The sequence below is a fragment of the Lygodium microphyllum genome, chromosome 25, assembly GCF_053477565.2.
Source record: "Lygodium microphyllum isolate KBCC chromosome 25, Lygodium_microphyllum_v1.1.10, whole genome shotgun sequence".
In the NCBI taxonomy this organism is placed as follows: domain Eukaryota; kingdom Viridiplantae; phylum Streptophyta; class Polypodiopsida; order Schizaeales; family Lygodiaceae; genus Lygodium; species Lygodium microphyllum.
Window position 1 is genome coordinate 30,438,713 of NC_141159.1, and position 16,587 is coordinate 30,455,299.

Below are 16,587 nucleotides of genomic sequence, written 5' to 3' on the forward strand. Positions count from 1 at the left end.
CAAAACAGAATCTGAAGGTGAGATTTAATAGAGATGGATGCTTTGTTGAAGAATATGGTAATGGCTGTAAATTGATTGCTAGAGGTCGAAGAGATGGCAGAATGTTTACTCTTGATGCGTCAATTCCAGAATTGAAAGAAACCATGTTTGTATATGATGATGGTGCTATACGAGATGTTGAGATATGGCATAAGTGGATTGGCTATGTGAATGTACAAAAGCTGAAATCTATGCAGCAGAAGGAGACTGCCTAAGTTCAAGTATCATGACTTTGGACATGTATGTGATGCATGTCAGTTTGGAAAGCAGACACAGTTTTCATTTATGAGACATGTACGAAATAGCTCACGACCCTTGCAGTTGGTACATTCAGATGTATGGGGTCCGTCTCATAATGCTTCGTTTGGTGGTGCTTGTTATTATGTATCCTTCATTGATGATTTCAGTAGGTATACTTGGCTTTATATACTGAAACATAAGGATGATGTGTTTGATGCATTCAAGGACTTCAAGAAGCATGCTGAAAATGAGTTGAGCTGTAAAATTTCATGTCTTAGATCAGATGGAGGTGGAAAATATGTCTCTAATTACTTTGACAGGTACCTTGCTAAACCTGGGATCAGAAGATAGTTAACTTGTAGCTGTACACCGCAGCAAAATGGTGTAGGAGAAAGGAAAAATAGGGTATTGATGAAATTGGCAAGAGCTATGCTGAATGAAAAGAGTTTGCCAAATGGTTATTGGGCTGAAGCAATAGTGACTGCTGCCTATGTGCTGAATAGAATCCCTACAGCAGGGATTCATGATGTAACTCCATATGAGAGGTTGTATGGTCATAAACCTGACATTTTACACTTGAAGGTATTTACAGCATTGCATATGTATATGTTTCTGATGAAAAGAGGAAGAAATTGAATCCTAAAGCTGTCAAGAGCTGAAAATACACCTACAGTGAGTACATCTATGAGTGGTCCTACAGGTGATGGGTCACCTACAGTAAGTTCTTGGTCAGGATGCTTGCGGAGTCGTATTCCTACGTCCATTGACACGGATATGTCAGTGAGGGGGAGATTGGATAAGGGAAAAGAAAAGATGCTTGAGGATGTAACAGGTCCACTTACAACAGGTTATGAGTCATCTAACAGCGATAGTTTGAATAGTGAGTTGGGCATTCCGTCTATTATGACGCATGGAGCAAGGCAAAGTCGTTATGTACCGCCTCATAAGAGGCAAGCTCAGAGTGAGCCACAGTTACGAAGATCTAAGAGAGTCTGAAAACCAGTTGATAGGTTTACATACACTGGTTATTCAGCCCGCCATTATGCATATATGGCTAGTGTGATAGGTTACAAAGAACCTATAAAGTTTGATGATATAGTTATAGATGATAATTGGTGTGTTGCCATGGATGAGGAGTATGCAGCCCTGGTTGAAAATGAGACATGGGAATTGGTTGAGTTGCTTGAAGGCAAAGTCCCCATTGGTTGCAAATGGGTGTACAAGGTTAAGTGCAAGTCAGATGGTTCGTTAGAACACTATAAGGCCAGGCTGGTTGTAAAAGGGTATGCACAGTAATATGGCCTTGACTATGAGGAGACTTTCAGTCCGGTGGCTAAAATGGCAACAGTTAGAACTGTCATTGCTTTGGCAGCATGCAAAGGCTGGAAATTATGGCAAATGGACGTCAAGAATGCTTTCTTTAACGGTGATTTGGTTGAGGAAGTATATATGGAGCAGCCTGAAGGCTATGTTCACCCGGACTTTTCTACACATGTATGTAAGCTGAAAAAGGCTTTATATGGACTGAAACAGACACCTAGCGCATGGAATACTCGGATCAGCAATTATTTACAGCAACATGGATTTAGATTGGGTGATGCAGATCATAGTCTGTTCATGAAGAAGACAGATCATGGATATGTGTTTCTAGTGGTTTATGTAGATGATCTTATCATCACTGGAGATAATAAAGAGAACATTGCTGAAATTAAATCATGTTTACAGGTTGAATTCAGAGTCAAAGACCTTGGTGAGCTAAAGTATTTTCTTGGGATTGAGGTAGTCTCTACGCCTCAAGGTATATGGCTGCTATAGAAGTAGTATGCTAATGACATGTTACAGAAGTATGGTATGGCTGAATGCAAGCCAATGGAGACACCTCTTGATCAGAATACCAAGCTACAAATTAATGTTGGGAATGACATAGAGAATGCGACGATGTATCAACAGATGGTGGGTAGCTTAATATACTAGACTATTACCCGTCCTGACTTATGTTATGCAGTGGGGCTAATTAGTCAGTTCATGCAGAAGTTTTGTAAACTACATTTAGATGCAGTCAGGAGGATCATGAGATATATAAAGGGTATTATAGATTATGGGCTATTTTATGTATATGGAAAATCCCTTGACTTAACAGGTTTTACTGATGCTGATTGGGCTAGTTGTGCCTATGACAGGAGGTCAACTAGTGGTTATGCATTTGAATTGGGCAGCAGTATGATCAGTTGGCAGAGTAAGGAACAACCTACTGTTGCATTGTCGAGTATAGAAGTTGAGTATAGAGGAGCTGCCTTAGCGGCTTGCGAAGTAGTTTGGTTAATGAAATTGCTGAAAGACTTGGGAATATAGCTGGAAAGCAGAGTGAGATTGCATTGTGATAACCTCAGCAGTGTTATGTTGGCTAGCAATCATGTCTACCGTGCTAGGTCCAAACATATTGAGGTTCACTACCATTTCATTAGAGAAATGGTTATTACAGGGCAGATTTACTTGATTCATGTGAAGATTGAAGACCAGGTAGCAGATATATTTACCAAGTCTCTTGGTAAAGAAAAGTTCATATATTTCAGACAGCTACTTGGAGTTTATCAGATGGTTTGAGCTTGAGGGGGAGTGTTAGAATATCAAGCTCGCGCTACTCTTCAGTCAGTCTATCTTTATGTGTGTGACTGACATTAGTTGGATACAGTTGTACATGTGTGTGACATTCAATAAGTCTGTGTAGTCAGTGACTTAACCATAGTTAGTCTTGGTTAGTCATACCTATGTGTGTAAGTCTCTTTCAATTAGTATGATGGAAGAATAATGGAAGAAGAACAACAATGAGCTGAGGCTCATCTTCCGCTCCACTCTGTCTCTCTCCCTCTCTTCCAACAGATTGTCATGCCTTGTCATCTCCCGCATGTGAGTCTCAGTCTGAGTCAGATGAGGGCTTTAGGAGCTCTGACCTGTTTGTCAGGTGTTTTGATGGAGGAGGTAGCTCGTTCTAGAGCACTTAGTTTATTGCCTTTCAGTGAATTTTCTCCCCTAGTGGGATTTTGTGTGCATTTCCCAGGCAATTTCTGCATACAATTGTTTTCCTTCCTTGCCGGACTTTGTCCATACTTTCTAGGATTCTTTTGAGCCCATTTGGCATTTTTACTAGCATTAAATGCTGGTCGGCCATATTTTTGGCCCCAGATTGCAGTCGGCCAGATTTGGGGTTAGTTGGCTATATATAGCTTGCACCTCCCACACTTGGCATTCATCTTCCTCCTTCCTTGGCAGGTGCACACTCCAACTCCCTCATCTTCCTCTGTCTCCGGTGCATCGTCATCATCAGCCTTTGTGCCCTCATTGATGCTATGGGATGCGTAGGGACCGATCAGTCCTCTTTTTGTATTGACCATTCTTTCCTTGTTCGGTGCAGATTTTTTTCTTTTTTTCTTGCAATCTCTCTCTGTTCCTTTGTCTTTGTGTACATGTTCACTTTCCTCTTTCCGTTGCGCACTCTCATAAGTACTCTCTAGTGAGAACTCCGCCTTGGAACTCCCTCTTAGAACATATTTCAAATAAGGTTTGAGAGGCCAATGGGTATGATCATAGTTGAATGCATTTTGTTTACAAGAGATGAAAGACTTTCTTTTGGAGTACTACAAGAGAGAGAAGTGACAAGGAACATACACACTAGTCCCAAGCAAGCAAAGTCTTGTACCTTTGATGGAGGGAGAAAGTATTTATGTTATTTACTGCTGTTATTTGTGAAAGAGAGATTGGATCTCAAGAGTGGGGTGTATCAGTCTGATGTCTGTCCATGTGCAGATCATGGGGGATCAGAACCATCATGCACCCTTGCAAGAGAGAGGGAGGATGCATTTATGTCATTCACTGCTGTTATTTGTAAAAGAGAGCTCAGATGTGAAGAGGGGTGTATCAGTCTGGTGTCTGTCCATGTGCAGATCATGGGGGATCAGAACCATTATGCACCCTTGCAAGAGAGATCGTGCAGAATAAAGAGGAAGGACCTTGATTGATTATACTGAACTTTCAACATATGAGGCACAATGCAGGAGCATGAGCCAAATAACGGACTATCAGCCACTCAGATTACATTAAATGGCATAGGTAGCAATTCATCAATCACATAAACAGCTTACAATTAGAATCATTGCATTATACAGCAGGAACATGAGCCAAACTAGAAAGTTTGAAGATATGGCAACCAATGTGTACACGTTTCATTGCAAAGACCTGTTGCTTAGTATCAACAATGGCCATCATTTTGCTTAAGCATGAATGACAAGCAGGTTTGCATTGCATGCACTTCTGGAATCTTTTTCCTACAATGTCCTATACTTGGTGGATGTAATTAGGAGAGCTTCACGTCTTTTTCACCTTCAACTCCATAACTACATACATTCATTTTGTTTTCAATACACTTTGAAACTTGTCAGGGTTTTTACATTCATGTCTGCAACTGACGTATTTTGTGTGGATGGCTGCTGTGGATTTGTTCTGGGGTGGATGCCTCTTAATAACTGATGCTAGCCTCAAAGTATGATTGATGCTTGACTTCTTTCATCGTTTGTTACGGTGTGAGGATGATGGATAGTTGTTTTATGTATTGCAATGACTTTGTGTTTGAGACTCTTCAAAAGTATATTTTCGTGTACATGAATGGCTTTAATGAGAATTGAAGCGCCTTCATATATGTATAGTACACTATTTTCAGTCCCTTGTGTTCCTCTTTTATATGTAACACAGGTGGATCTGAAGAACAATAATAAGAAGCAACTGCAGAAGGAGGAAAAGAACACAGTCCTTTGTCCTGCTCCTCATGCTACCAAAAGTTCAAGTCAGAATATGAAAGCATGTGCTCAGGTATGGGTCAAGAAGGAGCAGAAGGAAGCTTCTCCAGGTAAAAAATCTGACATGGAAAATAATAACATGTACTGACCAGGTTAATTTAAAAGCAATTACAGTAGATTCTATGATGTGACATTTTCCTTGAAAATTCTCCTACCTTGGTGATTTTAATGCTCGTGTAGTTATGTGGGATGAAGACACACAGCCAACAAAATCTGAGGGCAATGAAATAGAGCCAGCAGCAGTTTTGGAGGAGAATGACATGGGGCTAGCATTACCCACGGAGCTGGATTCTTTGACTGAATATGCAAAGGAAGCTGCTCCAGTGGCTGAGTTTTTGGAGAATGAGGAGTTTACGGCTTCTGTTAAGGTGACTGGAATTGAATTTTCCAGCGAATAATGAATCAGATAGTGACCCTGCAGACAGTAAAACCTGTTTTGGCTGGAAATAAAACCGGTGTCATCCATCTGTCATGCAAATATTTGTCCTTAATCTATACTAAAAAGCTTCTTCTGGTTGTTTTGTGCATCATTCATACAGTAAATTATAATTGGGTTTTTTCAAAATGGATATAGACATATATATACGTGTGTGCATGCACGTGTGTGTGTGCCCGTTAATTTAAAAAAACCTCAGGCTATTGTGTTTGCATACGCGTATTGGAGTCTGGAATTGTGTCCCTTCGACCTAAGTATGCGAACTTGTTCAACATGATAAGTGGAATTATTGGAACATGTGATAGAATTTCCCTTAGGGGCAGACTTGAGTGAAGTGAATAGATTACATTGAGAAGTAATATGCTGAGTGGCACCACTGTCAATGTGCCATATATCTTAATCCACAACAGACATGCAAGAATCATGTAAAGAAGTTTGAAGGTTCATGTGGGAGCTTTCGCTCAACCGCCAAGATCCACGGATGCTTATTGTTTCAAGCGTTCCAAGCGAGCTCTAATGGCTACCTCTCACATAGCCGACGCGCCATCGATCCTATGAGTGTAGTGAGCTTACCTTGATGCCGATATGAGTCGCCTTCTCTCTTGCGCACTCGGGTAGCTCCACGATCCTAGATGCTAGCTCAAGCATCCTCAAGTCTTCTCCATCTCCAAGCTCCATCCACCATAGCCGCGCGCGCAAGAGAAGAGAAGAGAAGAGAAGAGAAGAAGAGAAGAGGAGATGGTGAAGAGCTTCACCCTCTTGATCCCTCACTCCCACACACTCACTCTCTCACATTCTCACACTCCCTCTCTCAAGAGCACACACAAGCAAGGAGGAGAGAAGAAGAGATGAGTTCTTGTTAGCCACACACCAAAGAATGAGCTTCTCATTCACTTTTCAACTTTATATACAAAACCCTAAATCCCTTTTGGGCGGTCATCCCCTTATCCCTTTTTTTACATGGCCGGCCGTGACCTAGGCCCTTTTTTCCATTGTCCTTCTATCTTCATAGCTTTCTTTCCATCCGCCCGTCTACATTTACAAATGGCACGGGTGAGAGCCCGGCGCTTCTTAAATTAAATCATGATGCGCTTGCGCTCTTTTACAAAAGTATTGACTTGCGCTTTTCCTTGTGCGCCTTTTTCTCTTATTTAGGACTTTTCTGCGCTTCTTGTGTTTTTAGGTTTTTCTTGGCGCGCCTTCGTCTTACGTTTCACTTTGCCTCGGCTTTTGTATTTTGCTTTAGCTTTTTCAGATTTTCCACCTTGTTCGTCTGATGGTTAACATTATCCCCCTTTTAGACGAGTGCCAGTCCCATGGCACTCATCGTCGTAGGTAGCAGGCTTTGGCCTACACAAAAGACGTGGGTGGAAGGGACATCAGTGGTTGCCGTGAAGGAGTGTTGGTGGTGGTGTGGAGGAAGGTCATTAAGGGCACGTTGGTGGCTTAGGTGGCTGGTGGTAGGGTTGTTGGAGTTGGTGGTAGGGGTAAGCATTGTGAATTCTCTAATGCTCTGGAAGTTGTAACCTATAATAAATACCATTAATCTTTTCAATGACTTGAAATGATCTATAATTTCTTGCTTTGAGCTTAGTGACTTGGGATGAAGGCTTGTTAGATATTCTTAGATGAGCTTTGTGAAATTTTAGCTACTCCCAATCTCCTTTTTGTAAAATCAAGTGTTTTCTATGCTTATATGTTGTTTTTTTTTGTTTTTCTTGAGATCTTTGGATAGCTGGTATAAGTTGGGCAAAAGCTGTTTCTATATCACGCATTAACTTATTGGCATGAAATATATTCTCCTTTGTTTTGAGAATATGTAGTAAGAGTGGTAAGGATGTTGAAGCAAAAACAACTATGAAATACTCGACAACCCTGAAACTATCAATATCAAGAAATTAAATAAATATCGAAAGTTTGTAAGAATTATTGGACATTGATAAGAATTTGTCGATACAAATTCTAATGTCTAAACAGACTTGGAAAAGCATTTTGAAATCCTGCTAAGTGTGGGTTAGGGGTACTGAGACTTTTGCCCTTATCATACGTGCTATCATTTTGACCAGTGGTCTTTTCATGTGTTCCCAGCCATCATAGTGTTATGCTTCCGGTCCATCACAGTCCATAAGTGGCATCCGTCTAGTATGATAAAGGCTTGGGGCCCCAACTGGCTACCCCATAGAGTAGTGTGGGCATATTTAAAGTGTCAAAAAGCCACAATTTGGTAGGAGGCTCTTGAAAGTGTGTGTGTGCACACAGCCGCTCTAGAGTACCCAAAGCAGCATATGTCCGTGCAAGCCTAGCCTTTGAAGTCTCCTTCCATGAAAATTGTGCCCCTTTGAAAGTGACCTCGAGATATACATATTGTCTAACCATTTCCATAGGCTGACTATCATACATAAAGTGGTGCGCTGAGCATGTCACCCAAGCTGCTGAGGTGTTAAGGACTATAATTTTAGTCTTTCCAAGATTAACCTTGAGACCTTTATCTTCACAGAACACATGCAATGCATCTAGATGCCGTTGTAGTCCCTCTGGTGAATTTGAGATAAGCACCATATCATCAGCATATAACAAAATTGGTATCAGTACCCCAGCCAAGTTGGCTACCATACCACCCTATCTCTGCATATAATCAGAAATCTTATCAATGTATAGTTCAAATAGCAAAGGAGAGAGGGGATAGCCTTGCTTTACACCCACCATACTAGACATTGAGTTTGTTGTGCCTCCAGGCGCTTGTACTCTCCCTGTTACAATTTCATACAATGCATAAATACACCACTGCATATCCTTTGGGACCCCAATGGCTCGCAACCTTTGCATGAGTCTTGCACCTTGCACATTATCAAAGGCTTTGTGGAGGTCCACAAAACAACAATAGATTTTTTGCCCCCGTGATTGTCCCTCCTCAATCAAGGCCCTTAGTGTGAATATATGGTCTAGCGTATTGTATCCGTGGCAAAAGCCTGCTTGTCCTGTAGACCATATTTTCTTTGTTTCAGCCTACCAACTCAACTCATGCTCTACAATAGAGGCATATATCTTTGCTAGCATATGGCCAATCATAATAGTGCGGTAGTTATTAGCGACCAATGGATCTTTACTCTTAAAAATCGACACTATTCTGTGGTCACACCAGCTTATTGGAAACCCCTCACATACGGCTCTATTGAAGAGATTTGTCAAGATAGGGGCTAGTGCATAACATGGATGTGTAAAATGCTCTGCCACAAGGCCATCTTGATCATGTGCTCTCCCATTCTTCAACCTTCAAATGGCATATCTCACCATCTTTTCCGTAAAGAGACTAGATTGTGTTGGCCTAGAGTTTGATAGACAAGGTATCTGCTCTTGTGATACCCTAGCATGTTCATGCCATACCGTAGGTGATGTCAATTGAATTGGGGGCTGTCTCTTGTGAAATTTCCTCCATGCCTTCTTGCTCTCTCTGCTTAAAAACAATTGATACATCTCTAACTCTAGTTTGGCTAAATAATCGCTCTTCTTTATCCGCACAAGACGACGAAAGACGTTTTGTGCTTGCTTATGTGTGCATGTCCCTAGTGTAATATCCCTTTGAAATCATCAGTCTCAAACTTGATGTGACCTAGACCATGAATCTTGATTGCGGAGTTATCATCCATATCGGACATTTTTGGCTATAGGGGCTCTAGAGACAAAAATATCCTAGATGGGGGTCATATGATGGGTGGCTCCACTATCCATTATTCAAATAGGAGAAGATGTGCTTGGTCAGGTAGAGTGAGCCTCTATAGTTGCATTGTCAGGATGTAACTCATGAATATTAACTAAGTTTTTATCCTTTGATGTCTCTATAGAGACGAGGTGCCCTCGGTCCAGTAGGCCAATCAAACATGCCCTCTAGAGTTGAGAACGAAATTGGTTGTGCTATTGACTAGTGGCAATGTGGCTGGCCTCACTACTACCCTTGATTTTGGTTGCCAATACCTTGGCCCCCCTATTGGGGATTACTCGAGTGAGTGGCAGGGATTTGAGTCTTAGATTTGGGTTGGGTGCCTCTTGCCTTTGACTGACATTGGTTATCAAAGTGACCAACCTTTTGACAGTGTTGACAATACTTGTTTTTCTTTGGTATATTTTGCCTCTTGGGAAGGACTAGGAGTTCCCTTGTAACTCACTAGCTTGGTCTTGAGTTTGAGTTTGAGTTTGAGTTTGATTTTGATTTTGGTTTTGATTTTTCTCGTCTTTTCCTTGCTGTCCCTTTTGAGGAGAAACTATGAGAGCCCCTTCTAAGAAGGACACACTATGAAACCGATTGAACAGTTGAGCGTAACATAGTTGCTGATACTCAAATTCATAAAACTTAAGTGGACCGTGCGATCAGTTGTTGCACAAAATGGAGGTATTTTCTAGGTAGCTTTTTTAGGAACAAGGTGGTTTGGTTATCAGGGGACTTGGGAGCCCCCATAGTGAAGAATTCAATGAGAAGTTGGTGATACTCAACCGGCTTGATTTTTAGGTCATCCTAGTTAGTGATTTTGAAGTTTTGAAGCTCATGATCGAGGTTTGTACAATGGCTCCTATTGCGAGATACATAGTGGTTAGTGAAATGCTCCCACTGCTCCAATGCTAGGTCAAAGGACTAAAGCTGAGAGTGAAATTCAAGAAGGAGACCTTGCATCAGCTCGATTATAGCGAAGGTCTTGGTCTTTCATGAGTGGATAACCTTTGGTGGAACAAGGCATAGGTTTGGTTGGGGTTCCAACTCCAAGGCAAGGTTCTACTAGTTTTCAGAATCTATAACGTGTCTTATTAGATTGGACCAAGTGGTAAAGTTAGACTTGTTAAAACGAGTATTGTAATGAAAGCATGCTTGATTGATGAAGAGGAAGAGCTCTTCCTCCTTGTCTGGAAAGAGGGATAAGATTGATAGTATAGATAGAGTGGGTTGACAGACATACTCAATTGTATGTCAACTAGACCTTTTAACATTAGTGAAGCCAAGAAAGCTTTGATGGATGGTTTTTTGGAAATTTGTCACATTTTTAACATTAATGATCATAGTTTATTGCCGTTAATTGATAAGCATATGAATAACAAGTTTAATGCCATGACATTTGAGCTAATTGAACACAAGTGGTTTGAGTAACAATTAAAAATACTATGCAAAGATCTCTACATTGCATAATGTAACGTGTCTGTCCATCGGCTGTCCAAGCACGTTTTTAGCGGTCCATCGAAAGATGAGTCTAAGCGACACCACTTGGAACTCCCATGGAATGTCACGGGGTTTGTCGCCTAGGGTTTCTCGAGTCCACCTCGCAACGGAACGTTCGCGGCTAAACCCACTAGGATTGACTTGAAATTGGAGTCCCTAGTGGTCAAGGTTTCCTAAGAGGGACCCACAAGTACTTGGAGGAGGCACATGGATGCTAAAGCCTTGCCCAATGTCGGTTGAGGAACACTGGAATTTCTAGATGGTCCACTAGGAATTGCCATGCTAAGAAACTCTGTATGTGCACTATCCGAAAGTATAGGTGTAGGGGTCCTAAAGATTGTGCTTGTGTTTGAAGAACCCCTTGGTGTGGTGTGTGATGTGACATGTGGTGTCTAATAGGGGAAAGTAAATGGTGTAAATAGTAATGGAGATGCAGAAGAAGAAGTGGGTGGGATCGGTGGGTTTTGAATTTGAGGTGTGAATGATATAGATGTAAACTCATTGAATTGATTTTGTTGATTTAATAATAGAAATTGAAATGAAGATGAAAATGTGGAATGCAAGGAAGATGAAACTGATTATGAGAAGCAAAATTCAAAGAAGCGAAAGTAGAAGAAGAGTTACTTGGCTTTTTCATATAATCTCCTCTATGTGTATTAATATACAATAATTGATCCTTTAGAGAACTTTTTTCATGGTCAAGCAAACTAAACTCTAACTTCCTCATGATCTTTACCAAAATGTTGCAAAGAAGTAGAAGTAAAAGAAGAAGAAGAAGGAACATAAGTCGAAGCTTGTGTACCTTGCACCAAAGTGGAAGCATGAGTTTGAAAGAAGGGAACATACTTTGGCTCTCTTTCTTCAATAAGATGAACTATCCTTGATTGAGGTCTTGTTGGCCTTGCAACATCATTTGACTTATGCGCAACATTTGAAGAGAGAGAATCATAAAAACCTTCATTGAGTGGCTATCCTCGAAGTGCAAATCTTTTGTGCAGCTCTTCTATCTTCTTTGCTCTATGCGCAATAATCAACGTAAGCTCCTTGTCAGAAATATGATATGTTTTAGTGTCTCCAAGGTAGTCAAAAGTATCTTCACTTGTGCTGGAATCTTGCAAGGTATACTATGGAACCTACTCTTGCTCCATTCTCAGCATAGACTACTACTTTGGAGACTGAGTGGTGTGGAAGTGTTTAATATTATCTTCTCTTTGTTATTCATGTTTCTAAAGATTATCTTTCCAATCAAGAGCCTAGGTTTCTTCAATGTATAAAGAAATGCTAGAGTACAAAATACAAACACGATCGTATGTCAAACACACAGATTGATAAAGAAACGTAGTTAGGGTTAGGGTAACACAAAGACAATGAACATAGAAGATGAAAGAATCTGAATAATGTATAAATACAATGCTTAATGCAACGAACACACTATGTAGGGTGAATATTGAATCTTGAACTCTCATGTCTCAGGGACCAAGGTAGAGAGTATGAGCTGAAGAGTGTGTTGTACTTTGATGGATCTTGAAACATAGTATACAGCCTTTGGATGCGAGGCAGCAACAAAAGCAGCTTAGGAAGGCTAGACCAGTGTTTGATGGAGCAGTTGGAGCAGAAAATTAGCAAATGCAACAGTGATTGATGACATAGCAATTGCATGACAGGCTGCAGCAGCAAAATGCAGCTTGTCTACTGATGTGGCAAGCTGTATGGCAGCTGGAACAGGTAGACATAGGCTGCAGGTGCCACATGGCAGCACGACGATAGTAGACAGCAGTAAACATAGGATGTCTCGCATTCAAACAGGCTGGTAACAGGTCGCTAGCTGTAGGATAGGTCAAGATAGCAGTCATCAACAATGGAGAAGGGCTGAAGAGAAGGTACATTGAACATGTCATGACACATGCAAACAAGCAATCCAGTGTGACATTTTAGGTGCATTGAAATACTAACTAAGCAAAGACATTGAGTAAGCTAAATTTGGACTAAGTGTGAATCATTTAGAGTAACTTCCCTAAAACAAACTTATATGTGTACTCAAAGAAGGGCTGACTATGTGAATCCTTAGCTAGTTTGGCAATGGGATTGAGAAGCGTAGCCATAGGTGGCACTACTTGACGTGCATACTTCTAGTGGAAAACAAAAATGGAATCTCCAGATTGAACTTCTTCCATCTCCAAAAAATAAGACATTTGAATGAGGTCAATCATCTCAAATGTAGTGCTAAGATGGGTTTTAATATTTGCAATGGTAGCAGAAATTGAGACTCTAATGATTAAATAATTAATATACAATAAGATATAGTTGATCCTCTCTAAAGTGAGTTTAACATACATGTTCGGGTTATAAGAGGTAGAATGGAAATTGTGAGTTTAAAGGAACTTGTCCATTCTATGAAACCATTATTGCAATGCTTGCTTTTGCCAGCCCGTAAGAGAAAACCTAGGAGGTTGATCCATATAGTGTTGAGCTAAAAATGCATTATATACTGATTAGCCACACTAAATAGCCCCAAAATAAGCTTAATTAATCAAATTGCCAAACTTTCATTAAAATTAAAGAGATGGAGCATGTGATCAGTCTCTTCTCAAGAAAACATTTAACATGAAAGACTGAGGAGAGCTAAAGTACTTTCTTGGCATTGAGGTGATGAGGAAATCTAAGGGGATATGACTCTCACAAAGGTAGTACATCGTGGATATGTTGACAAAGCATGGCATGGCTGATTGTAAGCTAATCTTAGTTCCATTGGATTAAAATGTAAATTTAAGCTATAGCTTGGTTAGCATCTATTTTCTTTTGATCATGTTTTTCCTATAAGTTTGCATACTTGGCATGTAAAAAGGAGGGAGCTGAGAGTAGTGACCCAAGGAGAATAAGGCATTGGCCTCAGGTCCTGACTTGGTACCCAATAACCTACCAAGCTCTCGTGAGGCGACACTTCAATTTTTTCCTCTTCCGCTCACTTTTATTTTTGCTCCAACCTTCTTTAGTAATTCTTTTTCAGCTAGATGCCATCCCTAGGGGAACAAAGAATCGGCCTCAGATGTGACTCATCCCCAGGAACCTACCAAGCCTTTGCAAGGCGATAATCAACTACTCTTGAGGTTTTTTCTTTCTTTTCTTTTCTTTTTTTTATAAAAGGGATTAGAACCTCTTTTTACACACCTCTGTATTGTTATATTTGTCTCTTCTTTTTATTTTGACAGACTTCTCTAACAGCCTCATATTAACAAAAGCTCCTAGAAACAATTGCCTAGCCCTCTAGGATTGAAACCCATTTAGCAAACCATTCCCAAAAGAAATGGGTTTTTTTATTGCCAAAGGGTCGTTCACTTTGAAGATGAGTGCTGCTCAAAGGTCAAGAGCAGTCTGCCTAAGACTCATCCCTTGAGCACATTAGGTGAGAGCCCTTTTGCTCCATCTCCATAGCGGAGAGGAGGTCATCCTCCATCCTAGTAGGGTAGATTTCTTGTTCATATGGTTGCTGGACTATTTGCTTCCTCTTTACTCGAGGAGTTGCCAAAACTGGATGCCCGCCCTGCTGTTTTGGACATTAGTCCTTGCACACACCTTGTCTCCCTTGAGGATAGGCTTGATGAGTCTTCGTTTATTTCGAAGTTGCCCTCTCCATCGAGTGCGCATTCTGAAGCAGTTGAGCCCACTTTTTCTAGAAATCCTTTGATTGAGTAGATTGTGGAGTCGTCTACTAGTTCAAATGTTGGCGTCACTAACCGTAGACCTTTCATACCTCCCTTCTACTAGTTCAAATGTTGGCGTCACTAACCGTAGACCTTTCATACCTTCCACCTGCATATTTGTTGATTCTTGCAAGGCATGCTCTAGTCTAGCCTTACTATTCAGTTGCACATTCCTACTCTTACTTTCCTACATCTTTAGCATACCTAACTTGTGGTAGTGGGACCATTTCCAAAACCAATCCATTGCACTTATAAACACTTCATTAAATTTGAGATATGCATGTTATATTGTCTTATGTGGTATTTTTTCTTAAAATTTGTCTTTTGTAGATTGGCACTAACCCTCATAGGATCTAGTGATTGATCGGAGTGAAGACTTGGATCGTTCAACCCTTCTTGGATGGTTGCTCTTCTTGGATGGAGCTTTATATTTTGGACCAACAAGGAGTATTTTCCTCTGGAATCCGAGTTTCTGTCTTACTTGAGGCTCCCTTGGAGACCTCTTGGAGAGAGAGAGGGTGCTTACTTCTCCTTCGACCATCCAATGGTGAGAGGGGGTGGTCTTCTACTTTTGGTGTCTATAAGATTTTGATTACTTCAGAGACATTATCATTATTGAACTTTGTATCAATATCAATATCATCAAGATGATCATGATTGTAAAAGGGCGCTTGGATAAGTGAACAATTCCCTTGCGAGAGTCCTGTCCAAGTGGCACACTTATTTAGCATTTTGCATGAGCATGATGATTTGCATTGTCTCTTGCATAATCCCATGCATTGACATTCTGTTCTTGTAAACATGCATGTGTACATTTATCCCTTTTCTGTCAAAGCATGGTCGACTTGGATTCACCATATTCATTGCAGCTCATGTGGTAGTCTCTTTTTGCTTCCATCTATCTTTTTTGCTTTACCATATACTGTCCATAGATTTCTTTGTCATCGACAGAAGACATTATAGGTGGGTTAGAAGCGGGTAGTAGACCTAGCTCAGATGGCACTATCTCTGATGAATTAGATTGAGGAATTGGCTTGGAGGCTAGTGCATTGGGCTACACTATCCAAACATGTGATGAGCTTTTGTCTCGAATGAGTCTCTTATAAAAATCAAGAGATTAGATCAGGGATCGAGCTTTCCAATCTTATTCTTAGGAGTGTGCATGTAAGCATGAATGCGAAGACTCTGAAGTGGAAAATGAGAGGCTTGATGCCAAAGAATCCCTTGGAGGGAGTCTTTTGAGGGACCGTCACGGTCGGGTGTCAGTTGAGGATGTACACAGATGTGTTAAGAACCTTAGTGCCAAGGAGCTCGGAGGGCTCTCTGTAAACAACATAGAGCATGCCTTATTCATCACATTGGATTGTATGCTCTACCTGTAACCAACCTTCCTCCTTGGGTAGGGTGGTAATGACTTGATTAATGAACAATTACAGTAAGGATAAAATTTACATAAACTGAAAATGTACACTTTACTACTTTCATCTTGAACAATGGACAGCTTGTTGGCCCCAAAAGTGGCACCCCTTGTGCTATTTTTATAGTTTTTATTGCAAATGTATGGAGTACAATTGAGCTTCTTTGATGGAGTACAAATGTATGGAGTACAATTGAGATTCTTTGATCTCCTTTGCTAATCCGAGTGTCTCTTGTTGTCAAAACTAACCAACAAGTCTTTAAACTATTTTACCCCTTGGTTTGCTTGGGGACTTCGAATCCCAATTCCTTAGTCTCCAAGGGTCCAAATGTTGAGATCTTCGAAGCAAGGTTGTGAAATAGTTAGGGAATAAGAGAGAATTGATGATGCCCATGGATGCTCAAAATCTAGCACCCTAACAGATCTGTATCAAGCACATATTATATCATAATAGCCTTATTATATTTTGTAAAATGATAAATTTTCAAAAAAGGGGCATAACTTTTGAAGGCCCAAAAGCAATGGTGGCTAAGGCCAATGTAAAAGAAAATATTATTCATTAATAAACTCTTGCACGAAGGGGTGCATGTGGGGGAAGATTGGGGTGTGTTTCTTCAATATATCCCTCTCTCTCTCGCATGTACTTCGAGAGCATTTGTTGTGTAAAAGGATCTCTCTCTCTCTCTCTCTCTCTCTCTCTC

General features: G+C 40.6%; 1 protein-coding gene across 1 annotated transcript in view; it reads left to right on the forward strand.

The window, feature by feature from the left end:
• LOC148014033 (uncharacterized) overlaps nucleotides 1–16,587 on the forward strand; it is a 134,160-nt gene that overhangs the window by 21,381 nt on the left and 96,192 nt on the right. Inside the window, exons 3-4 of the mRNA XM_087666364.1 lie at nucleotides 5,026–5,179; nucleotides 5,310–5,497. Of these exons, the coding sequence (XP_087522490.1) occupies nucleotides 5,026–5,179; nucleotides 5,310–5,497 (342 nt within the window). The remainder of the gene's footprint in view (nucleotides 1–5,025; nucleotides 5,180–5,309; nucleotides 5,498–16,587) is intronic.